Source organism: Pistacia vera, unplaced genomic scaffold, assembly GCF_008641045.1.
Source record: "Pistacia vera cultivar Batoury unplaced genomic scaffold, PisVer_v2 Contig650, whole genome shotgun sequence".
Taxonomy (NCBI): domain Eukaryota; kingdom Viridiplantae; phylum Streptophyta; class Magnoliopsida; order Sapindales; family Anacardiaceae; genus Pistacia; species Pistacia vera.
In genome coordinates this window covers 599,794-626,399 of record NW_022196502.1, presented here as the reverse complement: position 1 = coordinate 626,399, position 26,606 = coordinate 599,794, and the positions used below count along the sequence as shown (strand labels likewise).

Sequence of the window (26,606 nt, the reverse complement as noted above, 5' to 3'; positions counted from 1 at the left end):
ACTCTCATCTAACCTAAAAATGCATAAATGAAATGTAAATCCATTTGCGGAAAGAGAGAAAAAAATTTCAAACTGGATTTACCTGCTGATGATAAATATTCAAGTGTCATGCAAGATAAAGAACAACGCCTGCAAGGCTTGAGTTTGAGAGAGGATCTTCTGATCTTCTTCCCCAGCTATTTGATCAATCTGTCATTCAGATTCATCAGTTCATTTATTGACGAGAAAAGTTGACCCACTAATACAAAGTACAAAATAGTTCATTAAAAAAAAAAAAAAGTGTTGTCAACGTTGATTTAACACTCGAAGGATATACTGCAATTTAATACATCAAGACGGTGACACATTACCCACTAAGGCCACACTACCAACCTAGGAATTGACAAATAAACGAGGCAACTGTGGATAACCATCCAACTTTCCATTGAATTTACTTGTCATAACATACTCAGGTGTAACAAATCTGTATGTTCCTGTCACTTCATCAGGTATGTAAGTTTTACCTTCTGGGATAGTCAGGAGAGTTCAAATCAAACAATTTGGTAGCATATTGTTCATGGAATACGATATTAGATAGTTTTACCTCTTGGATAGACTGGAGAGTTCAAAATCAAACATGGGTCGGGTGACCCGAGATGGAGATAGCAATTGCCTTAGCTATCTCCATTGCAATCTTTAACCTATATGTCAATAAGAAAGGCTAGAAATGTGGTTGGCGTGAACCATAAATATTTGATTAGCATATACTCCACACATTCATACTAGAACAAGAAAATAAGTTTCTAACAGCATCCATCACTTCAAAATAACTTTGTGACTCTTTAGATCAAATACAATCTACTAAAACCACATTGGTGTGATAAAAGGAACTAGACCGAAACTTCAAAACGAAAATGGTCAATCCTGCAAAAAATTTATACAATGAAAGCCAGATTCTTCTACTATATTTTCTGTTGATCATAGTTGTTTGTTGTCATCTCGATCTCTTTAGCAGTGAAGCAAAAAAAAAAAAAATGTAAATGGGACAAAATTGAATTTCACTTGAAACAAGTCAGTCACAGAAAGTAAGTGACCAACTACTGATCTTGTTATACTCATGTATAACATACAAAAAAACAAGAACTCCTTTTCTTTTGAGTAAATTATAGTTTAGATACAATCTCATCAACCAAGAACATTCTCTACAAATACTAAGCATGTGGATATATGTCAAGTATTAAATATATATTCGTCTCAGAGGGATTTCATGAGCAAGTCAAGTAAGAGAGAGGGTTCAAGAGATTTCAGATAATTTTTACTTGGTTGAATTGGTTAGAGATATGATCACACAAGAAGCCCTCCAACTTTCGAGCCTAGCTCCTGTGCATCAGTAGGTCGTTCTTTTATAGCTTAACATCTTTCCATTTTCATATCTCGAACCAAGACAACAAATTAATCATCTCAAATCTATTTTCCCAGCCCCCAGGTTCCTTGACTTGATCATGAAATCCCTCAGAGGCAGGACCTGAAAGACAAATCCTGTTCTTAACCAAAGTACAGTGTCTGTGAGAAAGTGACAATATATACATAAGTAGGAAAACTCGGAAACGATTTTTTGCATTCGTATAGTTGGCCATTGGAGCATTATATTAGTTAGGAAATGTAATATCTTCTTCACCAAGAAAGAGAATCTTGTTGCGGTTGGTGACCGATTCATGTCTACTGATAAAAGAAATGAACACAACTTTCTGAGAACAAGCAAGAAGAAGCCTCGAAAGGGACTCTCTACCAACCAGAAGCTTGTTTCTTGAATGAATTGATTATTCAAATGAAACAAGTTGATATAGTACTGGGAAATTTCTATCATGTAAGACGAGGCAATTTTACTTTGTTTAAAAGGGAATGTTGAGATTTTATAGGAATTTATTGCCAGAATACCACAGATGAATTACATTTTTCAATGTATAGGATCAGCTAATGTTTAGATTATGGAGCTTATCCACTGTATATCAAACTAAATTTTGTCTTTATGTTCAATTTCTTTTTAATGTAGTACCTTGGAGCCAGAGAAAACCTTGAGAGAGAGAAGTTTGCAACTTCAATTTTTTTTTTTTTTTTTTTTTTTTTTAACCAATGTGTTCGAACCAGCTTACATGCACTTCGATTAATCTTCGATAGAGACCAGCACAGTAACCTACTACCAAAACCCCCACTTAAATCGTAGATACTCAGATAAAGAATCGAACCTGAGACCGTGCTCTTATCTACATTATTCTCAATTCGCTCTAACCATCTGAGTTATCCACATATAGATTCTATTCAATTGCCTCTGAAGCCGGAATAACAAAACTAGAAACTCTATTGTCTCTTCTTGAATTAATGGAAGTCTTTTCTATGTAATATTATTATATAATCCACAAAGCATTCAAAGTCATAAAAATAGTTGACCCACTGGGAAATTTTACTCAATCACCAAGACTAGGAAGTTTCTTTTGTTTAAACCATTTCAAGTACCTACCAATCAATAAAGGAACCATCCGTTGATCTTTCAAGTGCCAACAGAATTGTATGCTTCTACAAAGGCATGGACAGACAAAAACTACTAGCCCTAAAAATTTATCAATTTGTTTATTCGAAGGTTTTTCAACTACTGCCATGGCAATGAAGACATGAAATGCTAACAGGCAAGGTACATAATAAAAGGTATAGATTCATGAACGATTGCTAGCTAGACTTGTACATTTATCTTAGTTGCTTTGCCATATCCATCATACTTGGCCTATTTTCTGGTTGAGAGGAGCAACAATCATAATTATAGTACAATAATTTATACAAATGAATGTTCTATATGTTTTATATAGAAAGACGAATGTTGTCAACTAAGATCATTGTCTAATGTGAAGATGTACCCGTGTGGAAGGCCTATCCTGACGGTGGAAATTAAATTTTTAAGCAAAAGAAAGACCTGAGTTTGAAAGAGCTCAGGAATTTTCAAAATATGATCAAGCAAAATTGATGAACATATATATAGAGAAACATTTTTGTTGAATGGGAGCAATAAATTATAATGTAATTTAAAATTTACTATAAGAAGCTTTTCCAAAAGGCAAACAAATGCGCATCTGGTGTAGTGGTATCATAGTACCCTCCCACGGTACTGACCGGGGTTCGATTCCCCGGATGCGCATCTTTTGTTATTTATTTTATTCTTTTTGTTCCAATGACAATTTCGTTGTAATTTTTCTATGACTAAAACTTTCCCTTTATGGAAGCAAAGAATCTCTGAACTCTCCATATTCACTTCATTCTTTCTTTTTACGTTCTTCATTCTTCAATCAACACAAGCTACATGGATTATGGTCGCTTGGTTTTCGCCATAATCGGCTTCTCTTCATCCTTCTTTCTTTGTTTGCCATCCTTGAAGAGATGGCACCGCCACCAGATTTCCCAGGAGAATTTGAGGCTCGTAACTGAGGCATTGGACCAAGCCGAAGAAATGATGGTGAAGTTCCAAGAAAGACACGACCGCATTCTTAATCAAATATGCTCTTATTATATGGTGAATGAAGAGCTCTTGAAGACCTTGGCGGGTGCTCGAGATGCCATGGATGGTGCTTTAGCTTTTGCTGTTTCTCTCAGAAATATGCAAATGAAGATCTTGGACTCTTTATCAAGTGAAACTGATGCTTCCATGTCGGATTATTCTCATTTATAAGAACGGTGAAGAATATCGCATGTGTAATGTATGTTAAAATAATTAAATTTGGTAACTGTGTATGTTAGAAGTTATATTGGTTTCGTATCGCTAAATTGGTGGACTGTTACAAGTGAGCAACATTGTGTTTTTATTGTTAAATTTTTATTATAGAAGACGAATATGAAAAGGGTTTCCTATGTTGGATTGAAAGAAGCAACTTTTAGGTTAATGTTATGTTTGTTTCCTGAGAAATTTCGCTGGAAAATGGAAGTATTAAAATATTAAGTTGTTCTTGTTTCGTCTTTCTTTTATGAAGCTTTACATTTTGTATTGTTTTCTTTTATTTTCTCTGAAAGAAAGATATTTCTGTTTGGTTAACTGGAAATAGAACGCCATGCAAGGATGATTTTCGGAGGAAAAATATTGATTTTTCCCTGCTCTGATTGATTTTTTATTTTTTTCCCATTTCTAATGTGTTTAGTACCTGTTTATTTCTCTAATTGCACGTTTCTTCTTTTCTTGTGCAAATGTTCTCAACTAAATCCATCTTGATCTAATTGTACTCTTTCTTCTACCAGAAATGGAGAACATCAAAGCTCCATTCAGGGGAATCGCCAATGATTTTAGGTGAAGGGTTCAAGGTTTAGGGTATTCAGGTAATTTTAATGTCTTTGTCATTTAGACAAACAGAAGCATATTGTCTTTCCTTGATGTGACTTTCTCCTTGCTCTTTAATATCTCCATATGACTCGGGTTGTTTATTGGAATTTTAGGCTCCGTTTGGTTCACTTTTTTGTATTTTTTAGAAAAGTTTTAGAAAAAATTAAAAAAAGTTGAATTGAATGGGTATTACGATGTAGAATTTAAAAATTAATAAAAATACCCTCTATATTTGTTTATTTACTAAACACCCATATAATAAAACTTTAAAAGTTAACAAAAACACCCCCAACCCACCCATTGAATAATCACAGCCGGCCACCACCGTCAAAGGGTGGTCGAAGTCGCCTTATCGACGCATGACTGGCTGGATCTTGTCGGTCGTGCGTCGATATGGCCTTTGCCGGCCATATCTACGGCTAGATCTGGCCATTGACGGCCAGATCTAGTCGCATTTGCTCGTCAATGATGGCCAAAGATGATGATCAACGACGACCATATGTTGGCCGTCGTTGACGTCTGGTTACGGTCAGATCCACCATGGATCTGGCCAGAAAAGGCTAGATAGGTGTACTACCGGCCAGATTCAGCCGATAGTGTGCCATTATATCAAATTCCGGCCAACTTCCGGCAGTGGTGACCGAAATCTGGTATAATGTGGGTTTAGGGGTGTTTTTACAATTTCGAAAAAAATATTTACGGGTATTTAATTAAATTAACAAATTTAGGGGTTTAAAAAAAGTTGAATAATATTATATAATATTGTGAGTTTTTGGGCATTTTACTGTTTAACTTTTTTGGAAATACTAATAATAGTATTCCCAAAAACCAACTAAACGGAGCCTTAACTCTTAAGCCGGAAAATGTTAAGAGAAGTTGGACATATAATCCTCTCTGACTTTGATTTCTTTTTTTTTTATTATGATTGAGGGTATTCAAAAAATAATAAATTAACATAAAACAAAAAAAAAATTAAAGAAGAAGAAAACAGAATGTATTTATAGGTTAGACTTTATATGTAAAAGATTGTCAATTATACGAAACATTAAGAAAATTAAAGAAAATAATTTAAAATACACTATGATATGTTTTCGATAATAATTATTTTTATTTTGGGATATTATCAATTTGAGTACAATTTTTTTTAAATGAAATATTAACAAATGAACACAAGTTTTAATTTATTCAATTAAGGGACGCTAGTATTGAATATTAAACTCGATTTGGGTGAATGAAGTTAGAGATGAACCTTTTCCATGCCCCGTCCCGAACTATTCGGGACGGGGATTCCCTAAAAAAATCAGGGATGGGAACAAGGACAAGGATAAAGGTCTCCCCGCCTCGTCTAGTCTCAAATCCAATAAACTACCATACTGTCCTTCAAATATTTAAATAATTACATAATTGCCCTCCATATATAAACTCATTTTTTCCACACACAACCCTAATTATATTCACATTCACATACTTCTTCTTCTTCTTCTATTAAACGCCAACATCCACATTCCACAACATGAAACAATCTAGAGAGTAACCAAAACCAATATAAAAAACAATCACACACAAATAACATAAACAGTAAATAGAAAACACACACGTGATTTACCCTGACTCACTCAATAAACGGGTTATCTCCAACAGAGTCAATATTATTGAAATATTTTCTTACCTCTTTTATTACAAAGAATGTTCTTTTATTATGATTTGCAATCACATTTATACAAGAGAAAAATATGTAAAACTTACATTACTCAGGTAACGTTGATAATTGATTCTCATTAAATATAAATCAGTTTTAAAGATTAATGGTCCACATTTGTTGTTTTAATTTTCCAAACGTTTTTTGTTTAATCATTTATTGGAATTTATGGCAGCTATTAAGCAATGCAATTAAGAGTTTGATGAAAACTTGGCTATATATATAATGTTTTGGTCCCTAAGCTCAAATACTCAACAAAGACAAAATACACCATCAATATTAGAGTGTCTTGAGAGATTAGAAGAGTCAAAATACAACTTCGTAAGTTTGTTTCAATGACGGGAGGTAATCATTTATTCTTGATTTATAGTCTAAGAACATTGTATTCTTTGTATTTCTGTTTAGATTGCAAATAAGTTTCTTGCAAAATATGCTTATTTGTATTCAATATTTATGACAATTTCGTTGTAATTATTATATGATTAAAACTTTCCCTTAATGGAAGAAAAGAATCTCTAAACTCTCCGTGTTCACTTCATTCTTCCTTTCTTTTTACTTTCTTCATTCTTCAATCAACACAAACTACATGGATTATGGTCGCTTGATCTTCAAAACCTTCCCTTAATTATGGAAGCAAAGAATCTCTGAACTCTCCATAGTCAATTCATTCTCTCTTTCTTTTTACGTTCTTCATTCTTCAATCAACACAAAGCTGGCTTCATGGATTATGATCGCTTGATCTTCGCCATAATTGGCTTCTCTTCATCCTTCTTTCTTTGTTTGCCATCCTTGAAGAGATGGCTCCGCCATCAGATTTCCCAGAAGAATTTGAGGCTCGTAAGTGAGGCATTGGACCTAGCTGAAGAAAGGATGGTGCAGTACCAAGAAAGACACGACCGCCTTCTTAACCAATGCTCTAATTATACGGTGACTGAAGAGCTCTTGAAGGCCTTGGCGGGTGCTCGAGAAGCCATGGATGGTGCTTTAGCTTTTGTTGTTTCTCTCAGATATATGCAAACTAAGATGTTTGACTCTATATAAACTGATGCTTCGATGTCGGATAATATTCTTATTCATAAGAACGGTGAAGAATATTGCATGTATAATGTATTCCGTTATTAAATCAGTTATTAACTTATATTGTTAAGATAATTATATTTTTAGTAATTGTGCATTATGATAATATTTGTTAGAAGTTTTGTTTATCCAACATCGTCAATCTTGCGGACTTTTATAATGTATATATGTGATTGGACTCCTTACTCTTTTGAATTAGTGTATTTAAACTCATATCAAATTTATTGGTTCGATTGGTCTGATCAGGAATTGGACCCTTATTAAGTCTGGGTACATCCTAAACCTAGTTATAGCAATTAGGTCAGATTGACCTAGGGTCGAATCGACTAGTTTGATTGGTCTGATCGGGAACTAGACCCTTATTAGGTTTGGGTACATCCTAAACCCGATAATAGAAATTGGGTCGGTTCAACCGTCAATTTTATTTATGTTATATTGTTTATTTTATTTTTGGATTTTGGATTTATTTTATTTAGATGGAATTATTTTGGAAATTTATTAGAATTTTAAAATTTTATTATGTCATGCCGACCCTAGAACCGATCAAGGGCTTGAGTTTTCCCCAAACCGAATATATAGCAACGATTTTTATAAATTTTTATAAATAATTTTTGAACTTATTACTATCTCATATGTGAATAAAGTTAATTTTATTAATAATTATATACTTAATAAAATAAAATTAGAAATCATTTAAAAAAAAATATGCAACATATTTCTCCTTCAAATTAGTAACAATAAAGATTGACTTACAACCCAATCTTATAAATTTTTTTTCATAATTTTGACGTGATAGTTTGCAATTGGGCATGTGAGACCCATACCGAACAAACATGACCTATTTACTAGCGAACGTGACTATCATGTCAAAATTGTGAGAGAAAATCTATAAGATTAAGTTGTAAGTGTAGTATTTTATCTCTATCAAAATTCACATTGAGAAATGAATTATTTGTTTTTTTCTTTACAAATATGAACTATTTTTCTCAAAACTCTGCTATTAATTTTAATATAATAAAATAAGTTTATATTAATTAGAAGTTTATAAATTTAACATTTTATAAGTTAAACACGTAGATCTTAAACCCAAAAGTAGAAACCAACGGATTTCCAGCGTGGCACATCTCACGGTTCACAAGTTCCAAAGCCCCTTGACCTTCACGAAATAATTCTCATTGGTCAACACCACCACCACTCGGATGACCATCACATCTCAAACAGCAACCGTCCGATCAACAATCCACAGAACACACAACTGACTCCAAGCAAAGCACCCCCATTGGCCACAACTCAACCACGGGGATCGCCAACGTGGCGTATCTCCTACATATATATTCAAAACTCAAAACGTTTAAATCCAAAACATTCTCAGTGCAAAGCAACTTCGGCGCAAATAAGTTCTGCTATTAACTAGAACGGTATCGCATTAGCTCTTAAAGAGACAGATGGAAGCGTCAATGAAGCCGGTGAAAGGTGCGGGAGGCCGCGGAGGAGGAGAGAGAAAAAAGGCAGTCACGAAATCGATCAAAGCGGGCCTCCAATTCCCAGTCGGTCGGATCGCCCGGTACCTTAAAAAGGGTCGCTACGCTCAGAGAACGGGCACTGGGGCCCCCGTTTATATGGCCGCCGTTTTAGAGTATCTCGCCGCCGAGGTATCGATTTCCAGATCCGATTTTTGTGTCCTTTCTTTTGTTTTGGGTTTTGGTTCTGTTTGGTTTCTGAGAAAAAAGAAAGAGATGGGCTTAAAACATTTCATATATTTTCTTTTTTATTACCATTTTTTTCTGTTTGGCAAATGAGAAAGTAATTCTTTCGAATTTTAAGGCGGCTTAAACTTTCCTTTTCCAACTTTTCAGGTGTTTTTTTTAATATATATATAGTGATTGTGAGTAATCTGAGTGGGTGAAAACTTGTCTCAGTATGACTTACATTTTCTGTTTGGTAACTGAGAAAATATTTAGGAAAATATAAAATCATTTCTCCTAAAAAATTATATTTTATTTATTTATTGGAAAAAAAATAACTGATGTTGCTGTGAAATAAATAATTGAAAGGTGTTAGAGCTGGCGGGGAACGCAGCACGTGACAACAAGAAGAACAGGATAAACCCGAGGCACGTGCTATTGGCAGTAAGAAACGACGACGAATTGGGGAAACTTCTACAAGGTGTAACAATCACAAGCGGGGGTGTGTTGCCAAATATCAATCCAATCCTCCTGCCCAAAAAGGCCGTAACTGCTGATGCTGACAAAGCTTCAAAGTCTCCTAAAAAGGCTTAACTTTTGTACAAAATTACAACAATAACATTAATAAATTTTTTTTCTTCTTAATTTTAATTTTGAGGGATTAAATATATTTTTTAGGTATAATTTTTGTAATATTGAAATAAATATAAAACCATGATCTATTCATGTTAATATAAGTTGACATTTTTCCATTTAAGGTTTGTTGAAATTATACTTTTTTATCCATGGCATATATTGTCAGGGTTTTTAGTTATAATGATTAATAAAGGGTAAAATGGTTAATTTTCATTAAATTGTAAAATAAAAATTGAAATCTTGGTGAATGTTGGCTAAATTGGGAGAATGGTAACGATTTTTCTTTTTTTATAATTTTTCAATTACTTATTTTATTTTTAAAATTTTTAGGCACAGGTTAGTGTTTTATTTTTTATTTAAGGTTTGGTGAAATGATATTTTTTTTATGTATATTTTTAGGGTTTTTTGTTATGATGAAAGGTAAAATGGTCAATTTTCGAAATTATAAAATAAAAATTGAAAATTTGATTAATGTAGCTAAATTGGGGGAATAGTAACGACTTTTTTTTTGTAATTTTTGTAATTACTTATTTTATTTTTTAAATTTTTAGACACAGTTCGACAATTTATTTTATTTTTAAGGTTTGGTGAAATGGTAATTTTCTAACCATTGGCATATATTATTAGGCTTTTTTGTTATGATGACGGATAAGTGTAGACGTAAAAATCTACCTGTACGGGAAGAGGAGTTTGATCCCGTGAGGTTGAGGCCACTAGCGATCTGCTGTACCTGCACACGTAGAGAAACACACGCGTGAAGCGAACGGAAAACACCAGGGTGGTGTTTACCGTAGGCACTCCGACGCTCAAGTCAGCAAGGCTGAAAGGCTAATATAGTGAGGGCTAGAGAATAAGAGATTACCGGAAGTCTAGTCGGGGACTGTGACTACGGCGAATAAGTGAAACTCTCGAGTAAAGAGTCTTGGGTGTGAAGGTGTAATGTCGATGTCCCTTGTGAGAGGGCTGGCCTCTGCTTATATAGTGATCGTATGGTCTTCCAATCCTGGTGGGAGCAGGAGTCCTAGTGTGACTGTGATGCCAACCCTAGAAGAATCAGGGCCGTAATCAGCTGTCCTTATCAGTGTCTAAATAGGAAGTTAACTCCATTTAGGAGAATGACCCTCAAGTGGGAAAGTCGCCAGGAAAGAGGAAGACGACCTTGAATAAGGGATTGATCAAGAATGGGAAAATGTTGAAAGGGCTATGGGCTCTGGGCTCACCCATAGGCCTAGATATTGGACAGAGCTTAAGAGGCTCGCGCCCATGTAATTCGGGCCGGTTATACTTCGTGAGAGATGGGGCTAATCCTAACTGGGCCTCTGCAAAATTAGGCCTGGTCATTCTTCACCAGTGATCTTGTTTCCCTATTTAGGCCGAGGACGATTTTTGTCCCTAACAATAAGATGGTTAATTTTCATGAAATTGTAAAATTAAAATTAAAATTAAAATCTAGATGAATGTAACTAAATTGGGGGAACGGTAAAGACTTTTTTTTAATTACTCATTTTATTTTTTAAATTTTTAGAGACGGGTTAGCGTTTTATTAGATAAAATTGTATGTACATATTTTATTTTATTTTATTAAAAGGGTATTTTGGAAATTGACTGAGTGAAGGCTAAAATAGTAATTTTATTTTGAAACGGTCCCTGAGATACGGGCTGTAGTAACTGGAATAATCATAATTACACACTCTAGAACCCCTCTTCAGAAAAAGATAAACTCTGATACGAGGGTTTATCTAAGGTTTTTGAATCAATCGCCATTTATCTATTTATTTTCACTACTACAACACAATCCATTTCAAAATTGTTTACCATTTCTAAGCATCAATCAAGTTGAAAGTGTATTTTCCATTATTTATCATGCACAGATTACTGGTAAGCTATTTATTATTATCTCATTCATTTGGGCAAGTGTTTTCTCTGTTGTGTTATTGTTTTTATCTAATTATTTCAATGTCAACGGGCAGAGAAAGGTTTCAATCTCATCCGGCGCACAAAATCTCATCCGGGCAGTGGCCATTGCTACCGCCGGGTCAGGTATTCTGTATGCCAGCAGCAACTCAGAATATGGTGAGTCGTCCCGTTTATTTATTATTATTATTATTATTATTTTTTTGTGTTTGATTGCTTATAAAGTGATTGTAGGATGAAAGATTTCTGGGTTCTAAAGGGTTTTTCGAATTCGAGAGTCAAAGTATGTTTCTCTAAATTTAATCATTGTTGATTAAATTGTAGGAACAAGAATATCGCTGTCGATTCCAGTGATATCCAATGAATCACCATCTTTACAATTCTTGCAAGGCTTTCGGGAACCTTCTCCGTTTATTTCATCTGAAAAGTGGAAACTTGGTTGGCCATCCTTTTGATTTACCTTTGATTGTCAACTTTGCTTTGTCTTTTTACCTCTTATTTATTATTTATTGTTTTTGTGCTGACTTCGAGTTTGGACATGTAGGGAAGTCTGCAATTTTTTCCTCTAGAGTCAGTCCTGCTCCTTCCGGAGATATAAATTCTCCAGTCAGTCCAGCTCCTTCTGGAGATATAAAGAAACAGGATCCGGGTCCTGTTGAGGTCAAAGATGAGGCAGAGCTACATCGTAGATGTTTAGGTAGAGATACTATTGCCAATGCAGCTGCTAAAGTTGGTCCCGCAGTTGTCAATCTAGCAGTTCCTCAGGGTATTTAATTCTGAAATACTTTTTGTTGTTAAGTGATTTAGCCGTTTCCTGGTATATAAACTGTGGATTTTAAGTCTTTTTCAGTAGGTTTCCATGGAATTACTATGGGCCAGAGTATAGGCTCTGGAACAATAATAGATGAAGATGGTACTATTTTGACATGTGCTCATGTTGTGGTTGATCTTCAAGTCATTCACCGTGCTTCTATGGGAAAGGTTTGTATTTCATACATACAGAGATTCACATGTACAATTGTAATGATGGTTGCTGTGCTAGGAGAATGGAACAAATTTATTTTTAAGAACTTTATTTTATTGTTTCTGGCATATGTATAAAATGTTAAATGTGATGAATTATGCAGGTTGATGTAACTCTGCAAGATGGTCGGACATTTGAGGGTACAGTGCTGAATGCTGATTTACATTCTGATATTGCTATTGTAAAGATAAACTCTAAAACTCCTCTTCCAACTGCAAAACTTGGTTCTTCCAGTAAGCTTCGGCCTGGGGACTGGGTTTTGGCTGTGGGCTGCCCACTTTCTCTTCAAAACACTGTAACAGCTGGTATTGTAAGGTATTGAAGTACTTGGATGTAGTGCAGAATTCACTTATTCTTAAATATAGGATCACAGGAAATCCATTTTGTCTTAATGTTTTTTATGCTATTTTGAGATTCCTTTTTTCTAATTTGTTTGGTCTTTATGGAATTAGTTGTGTTGACCGTAAAAGCAGTGATTTGGGTCTTGGTGGAATGCGGAGAGAGTATCTGCAAACAGATTGTGCAATCAATGTGGTAACTCTCATACTCTTCGTGTATGTGCTCACAAATACACTTTTATAGATGATTGAAGTGCTTTATCCATGATCTGCACACGCTAGCGCATGCGAGTTCTGCTGTAGAATTTGAAATGTTATAGGGGAAGTTAAAGGATATAGATTTCATTCATAAGAGTTTATATTTTATTTATGACTATAAATACAGTAGAATAGCAAATTTTCATCTCTTTAGTTAGCCAAATCCTTGCACTATTTATTATTATTGCTGCTCTCTCATGTACATATTTCTACCTCTGCGGTATAGGGAAATTCTGGAGGGCCCCTGGTTAATATTGATGGAGAAATTGTTGGTGTTAATAATATGAAAGTACTGGCTGCAGCCGGATTGGGCTTTGCTGTACCAGTGGACTCAGTAGCCAAAATTATAGAGCATTTCAACAAGAAGGGGTATGTTTCTATGTTTATTTTATCCAACTGCTTGTATAATTGCATGCAAGTATTCAGTGTATAATCAGCTTGCTTAGTTCTATAATACTTGTCATCTTGCATCCATTGTTTTGCTTATAAGAAATCACCTTTGACTTAAGTATGTTAAGAGTGAAGGATTTGAATTTCTTACATTCTTATTTCTGCCTTATAATTTCCTTAAGTTGTTTTGTGGTAGTTATGAGTTCTATTCTAATGCTTGAAATAGACTCGACAGTCATGCTGCTGATTAGAAATTTGTTTTACTATAAAAGTAATTGCTATTCCTGTGAATTAATTTTCCCATCAGTGAGCGCAGAGATGATCCCTTCAACTAGGGCTGAGATTTAGACCACAAAGTGTTCTATCTCTGGACCAACTCCCCTTCTTTTAAAAACTAATTCCTTTTCATTCTTGTAAATTATGTGTATACCATAGTTTGACTCGTATTGACTAATGTTCTGTCGAGTTCTGCCATTTTTATCAGTCTACAGTTTGTCTAGCAAGGTAAAATTGGAACCTTAGAACACCATTTGAAAGTTTGGATCAAAAGCAGGGTCCAACAGTTTCTAATCTCTTGTTCCAACTTCCAATCATTCCCTCAGTCCAGCTCTTCCTTTGGAAAAGAAACAAACTAGAAAAGAAAAACAAGTCAGTCTAACTGTTTCTTAATTTTTAATTGAGTCTAGTAGTCATTTTTGGTTTCGTTATGGTATTACCTATAAATGTGCCACTTTCATCCTTCATGTATTTTTGGGAGCACCATTGTTTTGAATGGTAAATGTGCTAAATGGTGAAGTTCTGCAGGAGAGTTGTTCGTCCTTGGCTTGGATTGAAAATGCTTGATCTTAATCAGATGATTGTTGCTCAGCTTAAAGAAAGAGATCCCTCCTTCCCTAATGTCCAAAGGGGTGTTCTTGTACCTATGGTATGTACTCCAATATTGTCTTTCCTCTTGTTTGCATATAAGCTGTTGGCAATTTTAGATGCCTCTCACGTTTGAAAATTTCCTTATTTGTCAAATAGGTAACTCCTGGATCTCCCGCTCATCGCGCTGGATTCCGTCCTGGTGATGTTGTTATCAAATTCGACGGGAGGCCTGTCGGAAGCATCAAGGAGGTATTCAACGACACCAAAATATTGGAATTGCTAGAGATCATATTATATAATACTGTTTTACTGGTGAAGACAATTAAGCCACTGAATTCTTTGTTTGCTGATCATTTTTCAGATCATAGAAATAATGGAGACAGGGTTGGAAAGCCTTTGAAGGTAGTTGTACAAAGAGCAAATGATAACGTGGTGGTTCTGACTGTAACTCCTGAGGAAGCCAATCCATTTATGTGAATATTCATACAAATCATGCAGAGTAATATTGCATCCAAGTTATCTCATTGAATGACCCACAATTTTGAAAAAAAAAAAAAAAAAAAAAAAAAAAAAAAATTTATTGTTTTGATATGTTTGTTCATTGGATTATGTAGTCCTTTCAGATTATTCATTACTTAAACAAATATGATATGGTGATTACGAGCTCTATCTGAATGTCATTTACTTGTATGCTTTTAAAGAAAAAGTGATGCTACGCTAGCAACCTTCTCTCACAAATCTCTCTTATAACCCTAACGTGTCAATAGATTAGCACAATCATGTCATCTTTCACCCCACCCAAGACATCCAAGTACTACAGAAAATAAACAGTCGTTCTTTTTAAGAAGGAACGATCGTTCTTTCATGAGGAATGATTGTTCCTTGAGGGAACATAGTTGTTCCTTTAAGGGACAATCATTTCTTCTTCTTCTTCTTCTTTTTCTTCTTCTCCTCCTCCTCTTCCTTTTGAGAAACGGAGAAACAACCTTTCCTTTTGTGAGAAACGGCCATTCCCTATGAAAGAAATGGTCGTTTTTTTGGCCTAGTCAAAATCATTTCATGTTTTGGGTGTGATGGAGTCGCCGTGGCAATGGCAGTTCAGGTACCACGTCGGTGTTGTGAATGGGGGTTGTGAGAGGAAGTTGTTGATGTAGTTTTATTCTTAAAGAAATTATCAGCCTCCTAAAAGAATTTAGACAACATATACAAAGGAGTGAGCAGTTTTGGGTATTCGTCAGAGTTGTTAAGAAGTGAAACCGGTTGGTTCCTAGAAAAAGGAATTGGAATTGGAACCAACCAGTTCCGGTTCTTCGGTTCTTGGAGTCGGAACTTGAAATGCAGGTTTTGGTTCCTTTTCGGGTATAATGCAAAATTTCAATTATCCCCTATTAATTTAAAATTTAGAAATACACCCATGACATTTCATTTACTTGTATACCTTTACAGAAATTACCAGCCTCCTAAAAGAATTTAGACAACATGTACAAATACAAGCACTAAAAACTGATAATGTTAACAGAAATCGATAGACTTCAGAATGTTTCTTCATTCTTCATGAAATTATAATATTCAAGCCGACTCATTTCTCCACCTTCCACTGGATCAAACTCATATGTATAGTAGCTGCATTCAAATATCAGCAATTATCGGTCACATTACCAGTATAACAAATCAAATGTATTACCTGACATGAATTACCTTCCATCTATGCCAACAATTACAACAGTGAAGTCGTTCTTTCCAAAGCCAACAAGGTACTTCACACCTTCCTTCAATCTTACCTGAGCCACTGACCTCACTGAGCTGAAATACTTTGGTAATACACCTGCAAACATATATGAATCCCTAGTAATAAGTCAATATCCAGTTTCATGTCGAGGGAGTTTGAAGTTGAAGCCTCCACCAAAGTTCATAATCTTTGAACGTGTAAAGTACTCAGAAATTGAAGATTTGGGTGAGAATATTGCAGGGGGATTTTACCTTTGAAGAAGGAAAGAGATGAAGCGTTACTGGAAACATCAAGTTGAGGCACAGTAGTAGTAGTTTGAGTTAGTGAAGTATCAGAATGAATCTTAAGGCCAAAAACATGAACAGTTCCTTTGTCACTTGAAACAGCTAGCCATTGGGCAGTTTTAGAAAAAGCTAAGCTGTATATTTCTGCTCTATCTGCTCCTCTCCTCACCTGCAATATTATTATTACTGCATCCATTAGAAAATGAACATTCAAACAAACAAAAAACACCTCCTTTCTTAATCATTCAAAAGCACTTTCAAAGAGTAATACCTACATTAAAATTGGAATTGCATTGTACCTTAAGTAAAACATACTTCTGGAAACAGAAAAGTGCTTTCAAGAGTAAAAACAAACTTTTGACAACAATTCAACTTAAACCATTCAAATACAAGTTTTTTTTTTTTAAAGGTAAGTGAGCTATCCATGCCCAAATTGGACTCTGCCTAGTTCTCAGGGTCACGGAATACTCTACAAGTCTAATAGACCAAAACCCTTAGGTATAGCTAACCTCAATGGCTAAAGGTTCTGTCATCCGGAGAGGTAAATGCAAGTATTTTCCTAAAACCCTTTGCTAAAAAGGGGTTTTCTGATTCTTAAAGTGCTTGGTTGATTAAAACAGCAACATTCTTATCGTTGAAAAGCACTTTCAAGAGAAGTACTTACATTATACTTCGAGTAAAACCAGAGCATTTGCTAAGTACTAAAACCACTTTCTAAGAACCCTAAAAATTCCAAACACATCATTAATTAATTAAACAGCAAGAAAATCACATACCTCTTGCAGAAGCGATCCATCCGATGTATTGAAAACCCTAATCAAAGTTCCTTTACAACTCGCAGTAGCCAAGAAACGCCCATCCAAAGTCAAAGCAAGACACGCAATATTCGAATCATGCGCCATTATAAACTCTGTTCTGCTGAACTCGAAATTCTGAACCCTAACTTGTCCCTTAAGTAACCCGGGACAAACAAGCATCATACCACCCGGGTTGTATGACACATCACACAACCCGTTAGGGTTTACTACTGTATCTATTTCATGCAAAACCCTAAGGTCCTTGAACCCATAAACCGTAATTCTCTGCGTCAACACGACAACGATTCTATCAAGCCCAAGCTTAACGTTCTTCACTTCGGCACGGCACGGGATCTCGCCGAGGTACCGGCTGCTGACATCATCCCAAATTCTGACGCAGTTGGTGGCGCCATTGATCAGACACATTATGTTGTGCCGGAAGAGCATGGCGACAAACCTGATCCCACCGGAGGATGTTTCCAAGTTTTCGCGGTGCATGATGGGTTTGTACGGGTTGGTTAAGAAGATCCGGAAACCCGTGCTGAGGCCGACGGCAAAGCAGGTGTGGTCTTGGTTGATGCAAAGGTGATGGAAGGTGGTGGCTGTGCTGGGAGTTGGGTTTCTGGTCGGGTGGATGACAGGGTAGGAGGAGAGGTTCATGGATTCAGATTCGGGTTGAGAATGGGAGGTGGGACTGGCCATATTTTTCAAAAGTTGTTTATTGTTAATTGTTTGTAAAAAATTGTTCTTCAAATTTTGTTTTTGTTTTTTGGATTATGCTTTCGATTTGGTAAAGGAGTTGTTTTCCTAGGCAAATTTGACTACTATATCAAACATTCCCCCACCATCCTCATAGGAATCTTCTTTTGACCGCAAAGACTTTTTATGACTCTAATCCTTCATTATATTAGTATTATGACTCTAATCCGCAATAGTCAGAAAGACTCCATCACCTTATCGGGATCGAATCAGGTGGATGCGTGATTGTACCAACCAGTAAAGTGGGATGAACAGGTCAAAAATAAAAGACAAATAGAAGCAGATTTTTAAAATGGTTCGGTAAGTGATGATAACCAAACCTACGTCAACTGTTTTATTGTTTAGTGTTAGTTTTACATTCAGGAACAATTACAAGGAGAAATGGTAACAAGTGTGTGTATAGACATGAAATTAACTCTTAAATTCACATTTATAATCCAACAGAAAAAAAAAAAAAAACATCAATATTACCCTAATCAATCAAACATTCAAACTTCATCAATCACCATTAACGGGGAAGAGTGATTAGTGAGGCAATATACGGAGCCGACGGCAATGGATGAGGTGAAGCAGTTGCAGAGTCACCATGATCATCATTCTTAATGGAAGGCATGTACTTATCCAGAAGCTCTTTCACCGGAACCTTCTCCCACCACTTTATCAAACCCTATAATCCCGGTGCTCCGAATTTGACACATTACCAGTAGCCTGTTGTATTGTAACTTGGAGTTTTCAACGTAAAATATCATGGAAAAATCCCATTTTATCATTTTTTTTTTTCTGTGAGATTTTCCTGATGGAGTCTCTTGGCTCGAACGAGAACTGCAAACCATTGATAGGATACGACCACGTACGGTCGGTTCTTGAGGAAGAAAGATTTTGTGTTGGAAGGTTTTGAAGGTGTGGGAACTCTTTATGTTGATGTCGATTGGTTTGTAATCCATTTTTGGACTGAAATTTACAGAGAGATGTTGATCAAGAAGGCGACATATACTCCATCCAGTATTTCAACAAGTTCCTTAATAATAAGCTTAAAATTTTTCTTATGGATGATATTGATATTAATGATAGTGACCGATATTGATGTTAACGATGATACCGATCCTGATCTTCATACCGGGTTAGAGCTCTTACTTATGATGAATGTGCTAATTATCGATATAATGTCGGAAATATGATGATTTTATGTAACTCTTCGTAATTAGATTAGCAAGGAATCAAATCAATTTGATTATTAATCAGTCATCACGCTCGAGATCATAAAAACAAAAACAAAAACAAAAACAAAAAAAAAAAAAAATTGAATTGAATTATGAATTTAAATAAATTGAAAATATATAATAAATTGTATGCATGCATATAATTATAAACAAATTAATTTTTTTTTTTTAAAAAAGAAAAAGAAAACACATAAGTTTAAAATCAAAAATCCAAATATCAAAATCCCCCGATTGTCTATCCATTCTTTTAATCTGAGTCCAAATCCCAATCCATCATACTTGCAACAGCCAGCCCTCCCAACGCTCCTGCTCCCATTCCCAGTCCCACTCCGGCCGCCATACCCAAACCACCACCACCGCCACCGCCCGTTTGTTTCGGTGGCGCAACCGGCCGACCATGATAATTTCCATATGCTGACATTCCACTAGGCCCTGGACCCGGTGGCGGGTAATTATACCCACTTGCGAGTGCCGGCGGTGGAGTCTGAGGTTGTGGAGTACCTCCATACCCCAGCGGCGGAGGCGGCAGTTGTGGGAATCCTGCCGGTGGTGGATAACATGAGTTAGGGGGTGGAATGGGTGAAGAGCTTTGTGGGAGTGGATATCCTCCATGCTGATCAGGGGGCAGATATCCTCCATGTTGATCAGGCAGTGGATATACGCCTTTATCCGGAGGCGGGTGCGCTGAATTAACCCCATCATGATGATTATCCGGCGGCGGATATCCCCTTTGTGACGGCGGAGGGTATGGAGAATTAGACCCTGCATGATGATCCCGCGGCGGATAGCTTCCTGCACCTACAGTTCCAGGAGGGGGATATGACATTCCATGTGGTGGGGTATCGTAAATTGGAGAAGAAGCGGTGGTGGGTGCTGGAGGCGCCGCCATGAGTTGCGGCGGTGGTGGATATCCCCCTTGTGCCGGCGGAGGGTATGGAGAATTAGACTCTGCATGATGATCCGGCAGCGGATAGCCTCCTGCACCTACAGTTCCAGGAGGAGGATAAGACATTCCAGGCGGTGGGGTATCGTAAATTGGAGCAGCCGCCATGGCGGGTGCCGGCGGCGTCGGCGAAAACTTGAAAGAAACATTTAAATAACCCTTAGACCGACCACCGGGAGTTGTGATGTTATAAGTCATGTTCTTTTCCTCTGATCCATTATTACTTTGAGCCAGCATTTCTTGAATGGAAACGTGAACTTTTCCGAGGTCGGAGTCACCGAAACAGCCGCGACTGGCTTTAACACTGTAAGTGATATGAAGATTATTCTGTGATAAGGAAGCTTCATCTACGGTGAACCGCATGTGGTGGTTCCAGTTGGGTTTAACGCCGCAGTCGCGGTGGACGGAGGTGGTCTGGGACTCACTAGAGAAGGTGGCGACGGCATAGACGTGCATGTTGGAGAGAACGTTTACATTTTTGAGGTCATAAGCGGAAATGAGAGTAATGTCAAGAGACCTGGTCCCCATTATTGGGTAAACAATAATGGAGAGCCAGGAGGAAGAAGATCCAGGAGGAGGTTTGAATTTGAGAGAATTTGGAGGTTTTTGTTGGGAAATTATGGAGGGTGTTAAATTAATAAGTAATGACGATTAAGGTTTTAATTAATGGGAGGTTTAGAGGGTGATTAGGGAGTCTCTATATTTGACATAAATTACCAAAAATAAACTATTTAAAGGTTTGATTATAAATATAATATTATTATTTTTTATTAATATTTAATTAATACAGGGTTAGTATTTAATAATATTTGGCTTATGGGCGATCCAAAAGGATTATGTATGACTTCAACTTATAGTCTCATGTTCAATTCTTTATTAGATACAAAAGTGGTACTTTTGCCTATGATTTACCTAAGAGATCGCAACGGTGTGTTGTTACAAACTAACTTTTCCAAAGGAATAATCGAGATGCATCTAAACTTACATGAACACAGTTGAAAAAAAAAAAATAGTTTAAAACTAAGATGGTCAACGTAACTTAAAAGCCCAAATTCACATGAATGGATAGTAAACCTAGTTCACTATCTTTTAGGCAATACTACACTTACAATCTAATTTTATAAACTCTTATAATCCCAACGTAAAAACTCACAATTGATCAGCTTATAAATGAGTCTTGCCGGCTCACTATAAATCCCACCTACCCAATTATGAACCGATCAATTGTGACTTTATAAGTCGAGATTGTGAAAAAAAATTTATAAGATTGGATTGTAAACCAATCTTTATTGTTATCTTTTATATATGTATGTGCTATTTTGGGTTTTAAAAATGTTAAGATGTGCCCATAATCTGCCTTCCATCACTTATTGTCAACTTATGATTATGAAATGGGAATTGAAAGCTGAATTCTAACAAAAATATAGTTTCGAAATAAAGTAAAGAGATTCAGCAAATTGAAATGGTGATCAAGGGGCAAGTTATGAAGACTCTTATAGAGTCTTCATAATTGACTCTTAGATGGGTAGATGAGGCATAATAATCAAATCAAATCAACCAAACGAAACTACAAGACCAAAAATTTTCACCATTCGCAGTACAGGTACAAGCTCAGCTGGCCCATATGTATGCCACAAAAGGTCTCATAAATTAAGGAAATACAAAGCAGATGGATTGCAGGCACGCACTATCAAAATATCAGTACATGAGTGTTTCTCTTTTTGAATCCCAAATGCCTCATTATGGATTCCTTAAAATTTGCCTCTTTTTTTTTTTCACAGCAAAATGATCCCCCGAGTCCTTGCTTTGGGGTTCGGTTTGCTCTGCTGCACTTCCAGAACTCAAAATATCACGATGCAGCTCTGAACATGAATGCTATTGGCAGCATTTTAGTGTGATCCCATCTTTAATAATCTGGCTATTGTATTGCCCAAATCAAAGAGGATGGTAAGGCACATAGCCTAGTAATCCAGTAACATTGGTTACAACATCGTTGCATCTTGTCAAAAGGCTTAACATCTGCTGTGAAATATCGATGGTTGGTGCACTGGGTGGTGGGACTGTGGGTGTATTAAGATTGTGAGAATTTCTGGGCGCTGCTACTACTTCAGTATGATGTGAATTATTAAATTGTGGTTTTGCAAATTGAGGGGTCGGAGGAATAGGTGATGAAAATGGAGGAACGATAACCTTTTGAAAGTTCTTACTATTAAAATCCATTGCAACAGAAGAAGAAGCACCACCATCAGCAAAAGAAGTAGCATTGTTGTTGAAGTTGTTTCTATTACCAACCATCAATGGCTCTTTCCTACTACTTTCTTCCCCACCCAACATGAATTTTACACGAGCTGTCCCTCTATTGCCATTACCACCTGTTACCTGCCCAGCTTCTTCGCCTGTTGGTCTCTTCAAACACGACTTCAGCTGGATTGTTGTCTGCGGGAGAGGTGCATGTGTTGGTCGATCAAGCATGGGATCCTTGATACGTACGGTCTCAACGGGAGGGTCATCCCCTCGGCTTTTGTCAGTGTCAGGTGCTTCTGCTGCAGGAGCTTCTACCTCCCGAACAATGTATCTCACATTCACGTTGCCAAACAGGGCATTGTTTCCATTCGCATATTTACATGCTGCCTGCGCATCAGCTTTGTAGCGGAACACAACTCGACATGTTGAAGATTTCCAGAAAACACGGATAGCTGATTGATCTATTGACCCAAAACGACCAAATCTAGCCTTAAGCTCAGCGGCAGATGGAAGCGATGTCCCTGGAGGAAACTTCATCACCAACATAGTGGGCTCCACGGCTCTGGCTGGATGCTCTAATTTCTTTATATTATCAGGTCTGGCGGGCTTCGCTGGAGGAATAGTCGCATGTTCTTTGCCCTCTATTCGCTGGTCATCCGATGTCCTCTGTCCAGACTTCTTATCTGTGGTCAATGATTTCATATGACTAATCTTTTTTAATCGCTTTGCAGCAATTTCTTCCTGGCGATCAGATGGAAGACGTTTTCGCCCAGCCTTTGTAGGATCATCACGTCTGGCTAGGTGTTTCATTGGTTTTGATGCTGGCAAATCTCTGACATTCTCACTGGGAGCAACACCGGACGAAGATTTTGCACCACGAGTATCAACAGGCTCAGTCTCAGATGGCGGTGATAGAACCAAGCTTTTTTGGTATACAAGGGATCTGAACCGCAGAAAGCACTGCCGAATAATTGCAGGGCAATTCCTTTCCACACCATGAAAGGGATCAAGAGCAAGAGCATGTAAATCATTCAATAACTGCGGAAGCCCAACTTCAGCATTCTCCATGCTAACTCTTGGCATGGTCCCAACTGAAGTCAATTCTGAATTACCATCACCAACATCTTTTCTCTGATTATTAACCCGTGAATCTTCCCTAGAAGTCCAACCAACCTGAGAAGATTTTTTCGTCACCTTCCCAACTGCAATCCCACCTTTTCCAACGGTCAAACGCTTCTGCTGATTATCAGAACCTACTTTCAAGCCAAGCTCCTTTTTCTTTTTCTTCTTCTTTTGATCCCCCATCAGAGAGTTTGAAGAGCTCATGTCCACCAGAGGCCGCTTAAGAGCTTTAGGCTTTTTAATTTTACCATCAGGACTAACTCCAACAGAATGCTTTGCATCAATTGACAAAGGATTAACACTTGGGCGACTGTCCTGAACTAGATCTAACCCATGACCTCCTTCCCCTCTTGCGGAGAAACTTTGCTCAGATTGCTGATAGCCTTCTTTCGATCTGGACAGTTTTGCACTCTCTTCATTTTTAAAGTCAACCATAACCTCATCTTCCCGTTTAGAAGATGGCCATGCACCCTCCATCAAACCTGGGACCACCTTTTCTAACATATCAGATCCATCTCTGCTAGTGGAGCCCAAAACAAAACCTGGCTCCACCCTCTCTTTCATTTCATGGATATCTGGAGATGATCTTACATCTAAAGCAGTAACTTGGATGGTAGGAGTACCAGCGAAGGGTGGGGCGTGATCTCTGCTTGTGGTTTCTTTTCCAGATACATCCCCGCTTGAACCTGGACTGTCCTTGCTTATAAACCCAGTTTCTTCTAGTTTTACTGCTGTATGAGCTGCTGGAGCCCTCTTCTGCAACACATAATGTCCAGCTGCCAATGTTGATGATCCCTCCATGACGGCAGATGGGCTTGATAAAATTTCAGGCCCTTGGCTAATCTGATTAGTTCTTGAGTCACCTGGTTCATCCCTTCGCTTCAAAACATATTTGTCTTTCTTTGACAGGTCTTTGGCCTTCATAGACTTTTTCTTCCCACCACCCAGAGTTTCAGCAAATACCATAGGACCACTCAAAGGAGCTGAAGAAGGCAACAAACACAAAAGAGAAATAAGGCAGTGTTTGCATGCGAATAGATTTTATTTCAACTTTGGCTTAATATAGAGTCACTTTCATTAAATATTACAGGAAACCACTCCCATAAAAGCAAAAATGTGGCATCCACCTTAGGTATCAGTACAAGCAGAAAGCAAACATAGTAAGAAAGGACAATTAATCAACAAAAGCCAATAACATATCCATGCTTGGCCATCAATTAATTGGAATGAAATTGAGGTTGAACTGTGGAAGGGCACTGCACAGGGTCACACAGAAAATAACCCTTATGAAAACTCTAGATAGGCCTCATTAAGTAAGTTTGTTTTCATCATTAGAAACTGAGAAGAAAAATAGCAATCAGGGGCTTTCAAAAAGTTCAACACCTTTGCACCCCGTGTTATTCTAAAATGGAAAAGAATGCATAGAATAACAAAATGATGGTTTCAGAGCTGAATGCACACACACACATACATATATATATAAAAAAGAATAATCAGCACTGAATAGGCTGATTATGCATTAAAATGTTAATGAAATTTGACAAAATGTATAAATCTCAAAACAACTAAAACGAGTCAGCAGCGCATTCAAAGTAGTACCTCTAGTTGGCTGTCTAACAGACTGATCTAATAAGGCACCCCGATCCCGAGAAGGGCGTGCTGGCTGCACACCAAAAGCTTGAGCGTAAGTCTCGTCAAACTCCTCAAACACTGCCTTACGAAAAGCAAAAACAGTAGCCTTATTCTTAATAAAATCAATGCTCGTCTGTTCACAACCTCGTGGTGCTGATGCCAATTGCTTGACAAAGGAAAGAGTCTCAGGAGGCCGAAACCCATCTCTTGCCTTCTTAATCTGATTAGCCGAATAAAGCCCTCCAGGCTCAAAATCCGGCACATCAACTGTAAAGTACCCTTGAACATTAGTAGGCCGAAAATTATATGGGTTCCTACACTTACATGCCAATCCAAGACCACGCCTTCTACTTGCCTCATCCACCGCTTCCTCCACAGCCTTAACAAAAGTCCTAGAGTATGTTTGCTGTGATTTCTCCGCAAAATGGAGGTCAAAAGGAATAAGCTCAGCCGGGTCAAACCACCCATAACTACTATCTCCAAAGAAAGCAACCAATACATGGCCATCGCTCCTTGTGCGACACACCGACGAAGTTGCAAAAGATTCATTGAATATATGCCCCGGCCACCATGGATGCGATTTGACCTTTCCCCATACCATATCACCCACTTCAAAACCATAACTCAACAACCTCGATGTCCCCACGTTCATCTTTTCGTTGGCCACAAAATCATCAAACTCTGACAGCAAAGAATTATATGCCTCTCCATGCCCCTCAACCCTTGAGACATTACTCACAATTCTATCACTTTTATCGTCAAATCTATCATTTCCAGCCTCAAAATGGTCACTATTTCGTCTATCAATTTGATTAACACTCACTCTGTTCTCCTCAACTTCAAAAGACCCAGATTCCATTTCATTATCTGTACTATTACCATTATTACCACTCTCTGAAGAAGCCCTAACCCTAACTTTAACCTCCTCAGATCTTCCACTCTCCGGAGCTAGCCTAACTTCATTATCCACTCCCGATTTTAACAAATTCTCATCTTTATTTGAACTACCAACAACATTATCATCTGAAACTCTAGGTTTCGCCTCAACTTCTTCCTCAGCATTAGCATCAGATTTTCTATCGAATTCACTGTCGCCCTTCATAACAGATATCATTCTAATCTAACAGCTAAAAAGACCTAACTCGAAACCCTACAAATCGAGTTCTTTACAGGTCTGGTGAAGGAGCCCCAAAAAATAAAAATAAAAACTGTCCGTACCTTATTTATCGTCTCCTGAAATAGAAAACGACGTCGTATTCATTTGTTTCGTGAGAAAATACGAGATGCTTTTTACAGAGACTGTGTGTTTGGATTGTAAGAAAATCTGGATTCAGATTCTCTCTCTCTCTCTCTCTCTCTCTCGGAGTTTCAGTTTATAATAGCCTTAGAGGATTTGTTTGGGTCGGCGATGATAAGGTAGAGCGGTGTAAAGAGAGGATGGTGGAGTACCTAAAGTGGTAAGTGTAGAGTGCCACGTCATAAACAAAATATTGAATAAGTTGTTTCCATCGTGTGGGTTTTGAAACCGGTTTAGCTCCTCAAAGTGAAATCCTGTACGTTCATTTAAGCTTTCCATAGCTGTAATAGTCTTTTTCAGTAACTTTGATTATAAAAGTTTAATTTTATCCGTATAATCATTTTTTTTTTTTTTA

The 26,606-nt window shown here is 37.2% G+C and overlaps 5 protein-coding genes and 1 non-coding gene across 6 annotated transcripts; 3 read left to right on the top strand and 3 right to left on the bottom strand.

The window, feature by feature from the left end:
- The first annotated feature begins 3,095 nt into the window (after positions 1 to 3,095).
- Positions 3,096 to 3,166, top strand: TRNAG-CCC. The gene has a single exon. It is a non-coding gene; the product is annotated as a tRNA-Gly (tRNA).
- Positions 3,167 to 8,489: 5,323 nt separating this feature from the next.
- On the top strand, positions 8,490 to 9,442 carry LOC116111836 (probable histone H2A.5). The gene is made up of 2 exons (XM_031397984.1): positions 8,490 to 8,764; positions 9,167 to 9,442. The coding sequence occupies exons 1-2, from the start codon at positions 8,558 to 8,560 to the stop codon at positions 9,389 to 9,391; spliced, it is 432 nt and encodes a 143-aa protein (XP_031253844.1). The 5' UTR covers positions 8,490 to 8,557; the 3' UTR covers positions 9,392 to 9,442.
- Positions 9,443 to 11,009: 1,567 nt separating this feature from the next.
- On the top strand, positions 11,010 to 14,753 carry LOC116111841 (putative protease Do-like 14). Its single transcript, XM_031397989.1, is given in 12 exon segments — positions 11,010 to 11,311; positions 11,404 to 11,506; positions 11,672 to 11,785; positions 11,892 to 12,113; positions 12,201 to 12,328; positions 12,475 to 12,686; positions 12,824 to 12,905; positions 13,194 to 13,336; positions 14,162 to 14,282; positions 14,381 to 14,473; positions 14,586 to 14,601; positions 14,604 to 14,753. Coding segments are annotated over 12 exon segments (1,347 nt in total). The 5' UTR covers positions 11,010 to 11,296; the 3' UTR covers positions 14,702 to 14,753.
- Positions 14,754 to 15,639: 886 nt separating this feature from the next.
- Positions 15,640 to 17,862, bottom strand: LOC116111839 (autophagy-related protein 18a-like). The gene is made up of 4 exons (XM_031397988.1): positions 17,014 to 17,862; positions 16,205 to 16,406; positions 15,923 to 16,049; positions 15,640 to 15,847 (listed from the first exon to the last, which is right to left on the bottom strand). Exons 1-4 carry the CDS (start codon positions 17,734 to 17,736, stop codon positions 15,757 to 15,759), a joined length of 1,143 nt encoding a protein of 380 aa, XP_031253848.1. The 5' UTR covers positions 17,737 to 17,862; the 3' UTR covers positions 15,640 to 15,756.
- A 1,398-nt stretch (positions 17,863 to 19,260) lies between these two features.
- LOC116111820 (protein SRC2 homolog) lies at positions 19,261 to 20,484 on the bottom strand. Its single transcript, XM_031397969.1, has one exon. The coding sequence runs from the start codon at positions 20,482 to 20,484 to the stop codon at positions 19,261 to 19,263; it is 1,224 nt and encodes a 407-aa protein (XP_031253829.1).
- Positions 20,485 to 21,405: 921 nt separating this feature from the next.
- Positions 21,406 to 26,335, bottom strand: LOC116111826. Its single transcript, XM_031397976.1, has 2 exons — positions 24,922 to 26,335; positions 21,406 to 24,305 (listed from the first exon to the last, which is right to left on the bottom strand). The coding sequence occupies exons 1-2, from the start codon at positions 26,066 to 26,068 to the stop codon at positions 21,892 to 21,894; spliced, it is 3,561 nt and encodes a 1,186-aa protein (XP_031253836.1). The 5' UTR covers positions 26,069 to 26,335; the 3' UTR covers positions 21,406 to 21,891.
- Positions 26,336 to 26,606: the final 271 nt, after the last annotated feature.